This window comes from Rhincodon typus, unplaced genomic scaffold (assembly GCF_021869965.1).
Source record: "Rhincodon typus isolate 14 unplaced genomic scaffold, sRhiTyp1.1 hic_rhity00000668, whole genome shotgun sequence".
NCBI classification, from domain to species: domain Eukaryota; kingdom Metazoa; phylum Chordata; class Chondrichthyes; order Orectolobiformes; family Rhincodontidae; genus Rhincodon; species Rhincodon typus.
Window position 1 is genome coordinate 1,784 of NW_025966306.1, and position 11,692 is coordinate 13,475.

Genomic DNA, 11,692 nt, shown 5'->3' on the forward strand with positions numbered 1-11,692 from the left:
AGAAAGTGGACAAAAGGGGCCAAATGTGAAGAACAAAAGAACAATGAATGAATGTGCAATTATTTGGCATTTTTTCATTACTTCAAGATGTCTCAAAACTCTCTGCAGCCAATAAAGAAACATTTGGAATGCAGTCACTTTTGTAATTTAGGAAACAAACCAGCCAATTTGTGCATAGCATGCACGCCTAATTATCAATGTGATAATGATCAAATAATTTGTTAGGTACAATTCCATGCTCTACTTTGAATAGCACCACAGGCCCTTGCATGTCCAACAGAGAAGACTAACACAGCCTTGGTTTAACATCTCCACATAAAACCATCTTTGGCAGCGCAGCATTTTCTCAGTAACATATTGCTTTGTCAGTTTAAGAAAAGCATTTCACACCTAGCCCTTCCCGTACCCTTTTACTTATCTTCAGCAATGCCTTAGGAAATCATGGAGATGGTTGATTGAACATATTGCTCTCTCTATTAGTATGACATCAAGTCAATTGACTTAAAGCCTTTAAGCAGAACTGGTCTTGGTATGTGATGCTCAGAACAATCCATTCATAAAATCACAAATTCAATGCAATGCTTTGACTTCTGATGGGTTATGGTTATTATGATACATTGAAGTTACCTCTGTGCATGACACGCCGAGAATGCATGTGTTCCAATGCACTGCAGAGTTGCACAAAATACTTCCATATTGTTCTCTCTGGAATCAGCCGCTTCTGTTTCTTAAAATGCTGTGAAAATATCAAACAATGAATCAAAATCAGCACTAACAGAATTGAAAAATCTATAACATTATTAATTCCACAGAATCACAAATCATTTGCCCCATCGTGTCTGTACTGGTTCTCTGAATTATCATTATACTCTCAGCTCTTCTCCTGCCCTTTCCTCATAACTTCACACAATGTTTTTATTTAATGCTGTCTTTGAAATTAAATTTGAAACTAAACACAGAAAACATACAATTTCGGATTGCAGTTCTTCATAGAAACGCATGGTATAAAGTGGGACACTGTTTGGAAATACTAATAACTTGAATCATATTAAACCTTCTGGAAATCCAGTTTAACTAACAGCAAATGCTGACCAAGAGAACGACTGTCATTGGGTTTGAAAATAAACTGTGGATGCTAGAAATTTGAAATAGAAACTGGAGGAAGTCAGCAAGTCTGGCAGCATCTGTAGAGAGAATGCAGAGTTTATGTTTCAGATCCAATGACCCTTCTTCTAGTTTTACCAGAGACAACAAAACAACTTAAAGAAATTAGATACAAAATTGCTGGAATTTTGAATTGTCAGGGCTGTTGAATCCTGAGGGAAAGGGAGGTTGTTCAATGTGTGTCTTGCTCATGATAATCCTAAACAGAAGGCATGGTGGGAGCAGAGCAGTGGTGAGGCACACTACAATTCGACTAAGCATAGTGTGAAGTGATTGAACCCAACTAGTGAGTTGGGAGAAACCTTTGGACTGCCGTCTAATAAGACTTGTGTGCCTGAAGAATGCCATAAAGTTAGAGAAATTTACCTTTTTCTTTAAAACCAATGTAACATTTGCCTATTAGCTAATATTTGAATTATTTTCATTTTAACAGGTTATTACTGTAAAAGTCTTAGAGTGAAACCTTGTCCTCTGTTATTTCAATAAGTCATTTGCGAAGTTCATTGGTCTCTACAGGGATCTTCAGTTACTCATAAGATAGACTTGCTGCTCCGCTGAGGAGCAGGAAAATCAATTTATTTACTTGTGTAAGTATATTGGTCTTCATGCACTCCTCAAATGCCCAAAGTTGCAGAATAGTTAAAGGGCATGGAAATTCCTTCCTCTGGCATTCGCCTCCCAAAAGACAGCTTTAATTTTTGTGCTCACTTCTTAAATTTTATAAAAGCTCTGCGTGGAAATTGGGGGGTAGAAGTTGCCTTTGGTGTGGACTCTGTCTTCAGAGATTACAGGTATGGAAACCTATTTATCCCATTTTATGCAGAACATTGTTGAGTCTCCAATTTGACATGCTATTGGTTCTTAAATTATTGCAGTAGCCAAATCACATGTTAACTTCTTTTTACGAACAAAATCTTTCTGTCATCTGTCACAAATTTGACTGTAATAATTTCAAGTTATGAACATATAAAAAGGACAGGAACAAATCCTTTGGTCCATTAGGTCTGTCTCAACTGGTAGCCCCTCATTCTACCCTCACTGTTTTAAGCTAATAGTCTACATTTGTTCCTTAACATCATTTACAATTCAAATAAATATGCTAAATCACCTTCTTTCAAGGCTGAAATATCCCAAACTTATTCAGCAATTTTAATTATAAATTCATTACACTGTTTTCAATAGCTCAGACCTTAACGATGAGGAATTGGCTTTATGGTTCTTTACTGCACACTTAAAAGTCTCCCTTGTGCTGACTGGCCAGAGCAGTACAATGTAATCGAGGTGTGCGCTCAAGACCACTGTAACATTTACTCAAGTATTCCAACTGGATCATTTACTGCTGTAGCTGCGCAGTTGAAAATGTAGTTTTCTGTATCTTTTTTCTAAGCTTCCTCTGAGTGTAACCATTTTCCCTTCCAGCTTGGAACACTTCACATTTCATCTACCATTGCTTTTCTCACTAAGATACTCCATTCAATTTATCCTATCATCCTGGGCTCCATCCTTTGATCCTAAATTAGGTATTAGTGACAAAAAAACCCCAACTTACACTGATAGCAATTTGAAACAGCCAGGATTTCAACAAATCTGAATGGTCACTGGACCCAAAATATTAATTCTGATTTCTCTCCACAGATGTTGCCAGACCTAATGAGATATTTCAGCAATCTCTGTTTTTGTTTATGATTTCAACAGCAAACCCTGGGCAAGCCATACGATTCTCTCTAACACCCATACCTGGGCTACCTCATGTGGTTCTCTTCAACATCTATGCTGGGGACACTCCACTCGGTACCCTCTATCCACATCCTGAATATTTGCCAATGTTGCAGGGTTATCATTGCCAAGGTATACAGTTATAAGGACCAAAACTGCTTAAGACTGTATGCAAGCCATTTTGACAGTAGACTCCTGTGTGCTTAAAGTAGAAGTGTTGGGATATATTTTAAAAAATGAATAGAAGAGACAAAAAAGAATCAAGTAAAAATGAACCTCAGTACGAACAAACACAAGAAAACTATTTTGTTTTCATTTTCAGTAATATATTTTGCTGAAACAAACCCACAGTCTGTATCGGAAATGTTGATCAACCTGGCCTTCTTTAAAGGAATATGACACGAGGTTACAAAGAACTGACAACTCTAAATGATGAGCAAGAAAACCTTAAGAATTCGACACCTGGCCTTCTATTAAGATATAATAAATGTCAGGAAGGGTTAAATATTGTTTACTTGTGCTGTAAATGCCTAAGGAGTCACAGTGGCAGAGTTATATATAACTCTAATACAAGAAACGGACTGTGATTAATGCATTTAAATATTAGTATCTGCAGAATGTTGAAAACTTTCCAAATTTCATTTTGCTTTTCATTCAGAAGAGATATACCAGACCAAGGAAGTCAACTCAAAATTGTCCTTCCAGATGTTTTCAACTTTTGGTCTACGTGCAAATTGTTGGTCAGCTGCTGTGATTTTTCAAATGTAATTTGAAGTAACAAAATGTTGGCATCCATCCAAAATGAAGCTTTGCATCTATTCTTCCCAAAGCTGCATTTACATATCAGAGGTTTGTTTGATGTCAGGATGGTAAGGATATGAAACAGCTTTCCTTTCAGAAACATATTGTATTCTATACAATACACAAAGCAAACTGAAAATATGTTTTTAATATGTAAAAATTGACAGTACTACTGAATTAGGAAGGATTTCAGTTAAAAAAAACACACACAAAAATAATTCAGAGGAATACAAGAAATAAAGCAAATATCCGTATTTAACACAACATTGCATAGAAGAGGTTTAATGGGATTAGCAGTTTATGGATTAAAGTTAGCATTTGCAAGCCAAGATGCACTAGATATCATTTCAAGGTGATTCTACAGCAGTGTATCCGAAAGGTACAAACAATAGCAGGTTAAATATTTTACAACAACCGCAACTGCAATAAAATAGATGGAAACAAATACTGATGGCTGACTTGCTCAAATTTTATTTTGGGCATGATATCAATAGAGCAATGACAAAGAGATTTAGTTCACTGCGAGAAAACACAAATTTAAAGATTAATGTTAGAGACTTAACTACTGCAAAATAACTGCTGTTAATTAACTGAACATCATTCACTTGGTTTGAGCCTAATATTGGTGTACTGTGGCTCCAATTAAGCACACCTGGATTTGCCCAATACGTTATTCACAACACTGACTGTAGTAACTGGGATTCAATTTGAATGCAAGTAATATTCTTTTTGAGTGCAGGCCTAGAATTAATTTCACTGCAGATTTCATGCACAAAATTATACTTTTAAGCTTGTTTTACTATACTTAAAGGCTTGCACTCCTGCTGGTTATTTTGATGAACTGTAATATTTTTGCTAATATGATGTCTGCCATTTTCATAAATTTAGAAGTCAGAAGAGCTGGAAAACTTCTCCCACGTGATTATGGATTTATGTAAACAGGAGGCATTCTGAATGCACTTTACTACACATGTAATGGAATTTACAGCCAGATTTTATTTTCTTTTTCATCCACACTGGCAACTGCTGCACTGGGCTCTTGAAGTTTCAAAGTATGCAGAAAAATATTATTCACAGATCGGAGTTTTGAGAACCATGTATTTTCCTACCAAATGAAAAAAGGAACACAAGAGTGTCGTAACAAGGCCCAGCAGCATCAGAGGAGCAGGAAAGCTGACGTTTCGGGCCCAGACCCGTCTAGGCCCGAAATGTAAGCTTTCCTGCTCCTCTGATGCTGCTTGGCCTGCTGTGTTCATCCAGCTCTATACCTTGTTATCTCAGATTCTCCAGCATCTGCAGTTCCTACTATCTCTGAAACAAGAGTGTTGTACATGTGTTGTATACTCTCTAAGCTTTAACATTGTTTTTTTTACAAATAAAGATGACAAAACTCAAATATAATACTGTATACAGATTTCTACAGGCCATGAAACAAAATGGTGGGGAACTTATTTTAAGAAGCTTTTTAAAAGAAAATACTGCAGTTGTAATACTTAGAGCCGCTTAGAGATTGAGGTTATGGAAATAATATTGGAGAACCAGGAAATGTCACAAGATGTAAACAATACTTCGCATCTGTCCTAATGGAAGAGGAGACCAACAGTATTCCAAAATTACTAAATACTCAAGGGGCTGAGGGAGAGGGGTGAATCAAACACAATAAATATGATAGGAGAACAAATACACAAGGAAACAATAATGAAACAAATGGAGCTAAAGGTTCACAAGCCTTGGAGCTGATGGGTTGCTGCATAGGATTTTAAAAGGAGCTGCAGAGATACTGGATGCACTGCTAGTAAGTTTCCAAGAATTCTTAGATTCTAAAAAGTCCCAGACGATTAGAAACCTGTCAATATAACATCTTTATTCATAAAAGGGAAAGAAAAAAAACAGGAACGTTAGAGTTTATTTCAAAGAATATAATAACAGAGCATTTTGTAACACATAACGTAATCAAGCAAAATCAGCCTGTTGTCATTAAGAGGAAATTAAGCCTAACAAATTTATTACAGTTCTTTGAGGTGGTAACAAGTAGGGTAGAGAAAGGAGGACTACTGGATGTAATCAATTTAGATTTCCAAAAACCACTTAATTTGGTTCCATAAACTTGGTACTTAAGGCAAGAGTTCCTGGTGTTGGGACTAGTATATTAGCATGGGCAGAGGATTGGTTAATTAATAGAAGACAGAGAATTGGGATAAAGGGGGCATTTTCAAGCTGTCAACCTATAACTAGTGCAGCACCACAGAAATCAGTGCTGGGCTGCAAGTGTTTACATAATATTGATAAGGGCTTGTTTCCACTTGTGGGAGAGCCTAGAACCAGAAGGCATAATCTTAGAATGAGTTGTCATCCATTTAAGACAGAGATGGGGAGGATTTTTTTTCTGAAGGTGATGAATCTGTGGAATTCTTCACTGCAGAAGGCTGTCAAGGTTGAGTCATTAAGTGTATTCACGGCCATGATAACAGATTTCTGATCATTAGGGGAATTAAGGGATATATTATAGGGATATGGCAGGAAAGTGAAATTGAGGATCAGCTCAGTCATGATCTCATTGAATGGGGCAGTGGTCTCCATGGGTGAATGGTCCACTTCTGCTTCTACGTCATATGGTCTTATAGATGAACACAATAATGAAAACTACATAACAGTGTAACTCTTCTGCTCTTAGTACAAGGACATAATCATTACAAAGTTTTGAGAACTCTGTAAAATTGGCCATTTTTCATTGCTACAATACTTATGCAATACAGCCATCTCAGCATAAGTGTGAAAAACATGCTGCTTGGCCAAGACAAAACATCAATACTTCAAAACAGGTCATTTCCAACAGATGATCAAAACCATGTTTATTAAAAAAAAGAGACATCTTCACCAAAAGGATCTTTACAAACATCGCTGGTTGAAGGTCACCAAATAACATTATGTCAAATTATGCTTTGTTGGTTAATTGCCAGCTCTTGGTGTTCAAGAAAAGCTGCATCAAATATTACAGAAAGTATTGTTTTCATTATAAAATTCTTAAATTCATAAGAACACAACAGATTCAAAGTTCATGAAGTCCAAAATCTGAATCTGAAGATACTTTGGAAGAAGCAAGAAGGCAAGATTTCGAAGTTGGTTTCAAATAATGGGACACAAGAGGCTGTATACTAGATTCTGAGAAAAATATGTAGAAAGTAGCAAGAAGTGCATTCTGAGCTTTCTGTTTAAGCAAGTGCTGAAGATCGCATATTCCAAAATAAAGTTAATCACAACATGGCTACTACTATCTTAAACAGATTTACTTCCGTGTTAACTAACTTCATACATTCGAAAACCCTGACATGCAAGTACCAAATCTTGACTGGAATGTTAAACTATTACACGGTACTACATCAAGAGGGTGATAAACTTGCCAATCAGAAGAATGTTCCATTCCAAATTTCAAAAATAATGACACAGCACAGTGTTACAACAGCTATATTAGCCAAATGGAATTTCAGTTTGGTCATGTGCTTCTTGGAAGATAGTTTCATTCATGTAGTTAGGTTGTATATTCTGAAAGCTGTTAAGGACAAAGGTAGCACTCACAACCTGACAGAATATTTGGTTCCAAAGTTTACAGCTCAATGATGGGTTATTTACCTGGTCTGTCATTGCGTCTATAAACCACATGATGGCAATGGTGAACAGTTCGGGAACAATAATTGCATCAAGATCTTAAAAAGTCATGTACCCAGTATCATAATATCTATCATCACACAAGTTCCAGTTCTTCATACAACACCCGTGATCTCAAAGAAGGGAGGCCTGTTTGTAGAATGACAATCCCAGAGACATTTGAGATTTGTCAAAGAATAAGATATTTTGCTGGCTTCAATTCAGGTTATTATTCATGAGCAAATAAATCCTTGAAAATTAAGAAGGATTTTCAAAATCTTATCTAAGTGCTCACATGAGCCATCTGTCCAATTAAGTACAGAGATGGAACCACAAATACGCAGCAGTAACAAATGTAATTTGTAAATCCCCTTAGAACAGATGCAAGCCCAAAGGGGAATAAATTGTACTGGTATTTCCTTCATAAGGTGCGAAACATCTGGAACTTATAGCATGGTGGTCAAATCACTACAGAACAGACTATGCGTTTGAGGTTTATTGTGGCCAGTCAATTTGCCAGAGTAGAAATAACAATTCCAATTTTTCCTCTTCTGTCAAATTTTATTTATTGATTCCAGCTTCAAGTATTATTCCTGTTTTTTTGACACAGGATGTGAAAGAAAGGGAAAAGAAAACTAATTATCAGGAATAAAACATGCTTTCCTCGTCTGCTGGAAGCTCTGGCATGACAACATTGCAAATCAGAGTGTTTACTTCAGTTGCAGGAGCATTTGAATAGTTCCACATTGACTGTAAGTTTGAGGAATTCAGGTTCCAAAAGAAAGGAAATGCTGAGTATAGTGCTCCTCAGCCAATGCTCTGTATGAACCAAAATGAAAGGCACTGAGCCCGTAAAATACTTTCTTGCAATAGAATGCACCTTGTGGACAACAGGCCCTTAGAAATGAAGGGCTAACACTGCCAACATAGCACATGCTGACTTCTGAGCTGGAGGTTTAGGTCCAGCTGTCAGAGCTTGCCTTCACCAAGTTTGATGAAAATTTCTAGGCTTTTTGCACCTTTGACAAATTGTGGGGGATGGCTTAATTAAAGTGACCAACTGATATCACATGATGTGGATCAGCTGGTTTCTGACCCTTGTAGGGCACCACTTGGAGCAGTCCAGTCTAGCACCCCAAGATGAATGGTGACTTTGGTCTCCAATTCTTGCCAGTTTACCAGTCAGGATCTCTCAGCCAGGCTAAGATTGAACCTCATGTAGAAGAAATGGATGGTGGTCAAAGTTAAAGGCCTGATCTCTTCCAACAGGAAGTCCATTGCTACTGATCGATCTGGAATACAGAACATATCCTCCAGCTGAGCCTGGGAGAGAGGCCCACTGTATTTGATATTAATACACTTATTTGATATTGTTACAATTGATAATACTCTTGTTACTTTTGCAATGTCAGTGGGTCGGTCAGGTCTACAAACATGAGGGGCACATTATCAGCATAAGCCAAAATGACCATCTTCACTCCTGAACACCCTCTGCCACCTACATGTCCACCTCATGAACTTGACTAGATCCTTTTAAAATCCTACACTATCATCCTCAAAGTTTGCATTGAAGTTTCCTATCATTGGCGAATGCTGAACTTGTTCCCTGTACCCAATGTCTAGGTAATTTTAACATATCAGGAGACTCAAGGATCCCAACACTGACTTCTAGGGAACTCCACTGCAAATCTTTTTCCAGCCCAAAGAACGTGCCTCAATCACTACTCTCTGTATTGTCATTCAGCCAATTCTGGGAACCATGATACAATAGTTCCTTTTATTGCATGAGCTATAACATTGCAACAAGTCTGTTCTGCAGTACCCTTTCAATTGCCTTTTCCAAGTCCGAGAACACCATATTAACAGCAGTGCAGTAACTGATCTTCTCCACTACCTCTTGAAAAATGCCAACAAGTTAGTGAAACATGATTTCCCCTGGAGAAATCCATGCTGGCTTAACTCCATTAACCTGCATTTCTCCCTTTTTTGTCTCAATAAATACATTTTTTGAGCCTAGAAGTTTCTCCACCACTGATGTTAAACCAAGTAGCCTGCAGTTGCTGGGTTTATCCTGATATTGTTTCTAGTGACTGAATTAACTCCCCTTCCTTCAAATGCCTGGGTAGAACCTTCTTCCTTGGTGGAGATATATGCAAAGCATTAATTTAATACTACAGCTATGTTCTATGCCTCAATGTGTAAATCCACTTATGGTTCCACTCAAGCTTTTATCACCTTTTAACTCTTCATTTGTCGACACAAAATTCTGAGATGCCCTTTTATGTTAGCAGGCCCTCTTTACATACTCCCTCTTTGCTTCTAATCTATCCTCTGAATCTTCTATATTCAACCTGGTTCTTAATGATATTCTCTGTTATTACCCAACATCCATCATAAGCACACATTTCCTTTTGTAATCTCAATTTTTGTTGTCCAGTGGCCTCAGGATTTGTTTGCCATATTTCTCCCTTTCAAGGCAGTATACCTTGATTATTCCCAAACATTCTCTTCTCTGAGGGTAGCCAATTGTTCAGCTATTGTTTCTTCTGCCAACCTTTGGCTTGGATTCATTCAACCCGGATTCTTTCTTCATTGAATTTGGCTTTCCTCAGTTTATTATTCTTATTGTAGATTGTTCAACATCCCTTTCTACTGGCACTTCAAACCTTAAGCTACAACAACCACTTTTCTCCAAATGTTCCCCTACTGAGATTTGATCTACTTGGTCCACCTTACTCCAAAGAAACAGATTTAGCACTGCCTCCTTACTCAATCGACTGGAAACATATGCAAAACATTTCCCTGGAAACACGGAGGAATTCCTTCCCCTTTCTGCCCTTTACACAACGACTATCCCAGTCCATATTTCATAGATCATAGAAACCCTACAGTGTGGAAACAGGCCCTTCGACCCAACAAGTCCGCACCAACCCTCAGAACATCCCACCCAGACCCATTTCCCTATAACTCATCTAATCTACACATCCCTGAACATTACAGGCAATTTAGCATGGCCAATCCACCTAACCTCCACATCTTTGGGCTCTGGGAGGAAACTGGAGCACATGGAAGAAACCCATGCAGACACGGGGAGAATGTGCAAACTCCACACAGACAGTCACCCAAGGCTGGAATTGAACCCGGGTCCTTGGCGCTATGAGGCAGCAATGCTAGCAAAGAGCCACTGTACCGCCCCAAAGAGGTTTCCTCCGGGTGCTCCAGTTTCCTACCACAGTCACACAAAGATGTGGAGGTTAGGTGGATTGGCCATGCTAAATTGTCCATAGTGTCGAGGGATGTGTGAGCTAGTCATGGGAAACGCAGAGTTATAGGGTGGGGGGAGGGGAGAGCCTGGGTGGGATGTTCTTCAAAGAGTCAGTGTGGACCTGTTGGGCTGAATGGCCAGAAAAAGGGTGACATGGTGGCTCAGTGGTTATCAGTACTGCCTCACAGCACCAGGGACCCGGGTCCAATTCCAGCCTCATATTTGAATCGTTGGAAGTCCCCCGCGATAACTACCCTACAGTTTGTGGATCTCTTCCCCTGCAAATCCTCCTCTACATGCTTTCCATTATTTGCAGCCCATAGACTACACCAGGCAATGTAAGTGCACTTTACTGTTTGTTGCAGCTAAAACCAATTCTATCCTTGACTGCTCTGTAGCATCCTTTTCCTCCAGCACAGCTTTTCTTAATGCTTTCCTTAATCAATACCAGCATCCCTCACCCTTTTCTTTAAGAGGAACATATAACATCAACTCCTGTCTTTCTTTGAGTCAGATCACAGAATCATCATAGAATCCCTAGTATGGAAACTGGCCATTCGGCCCATTGAGTCCACACCGACCCTCTGAAGAGTGTCCCACCCAGACCCAGACTTTCAAACAGCCTCTCTGGCAGTGAAAATTAATTTTTCCAAGCATGAACTTCTAATTTTAATTGGGGTAGAGAGTGTATTATATTTTCTATTTGCTCTCTTTTTCTTTCAATTCAATTTTTAATTCCTCCTTTTTACCTTACTTTGTGATTTGGCATTGAATTCGCTCTTCTAACTTGCACTTTCTGCTTCAGACCCTGTGATACTTCAATCTGATTGCTAAGGAGACACACTGTTGAGAATCCTGTTGAACACCTCCCAGATGCCCTGTAGAGGGCACTGTTCAGTATGCATATCCAATGTATGTATGGCAACTTGCTGTGCAAAATTCATACAAATTAAGCGGGCAAGGGCAAATCACTTTACAAGTTCCAATAAATTCTGACAAACGTCTTGAATTTCACTTAAAATAAATATCTTGCAGAAGTTACATAGCCTTTTCTAAACCATTTCAGAGATAGTAGGAACTGCAGATGCTGGAGAATCTGAG

The 11,692-nt window shown here is 38.4% G+C and overlaps 1 protein-coding gene across 1 annotated transcript in view; it reads right to left on the reverse strand.

Moving 5' to 3' along the window:
* Positions 1 to 616: 616 nt before the first annotated feature.
* Positions 617 to 11,692, reverse strand: part of LOC109910394 (serine/threonine-protein kinase Nek7) — a gene marked incomplete at its 3' end in the record, with an annotated part of 46,307 nt that continues 35,231 nt past the window's right edge. Inside the window, exon 5 of the mRNA XM_048621441.1 lies at positions 617 to 736. Within this exon, the coding sequence (XP_048477398.1) occupies positions 617 to 736 (120 nt within the window). The remainder of the gene's footprint in view (positions 737 to 11,692) is intronic.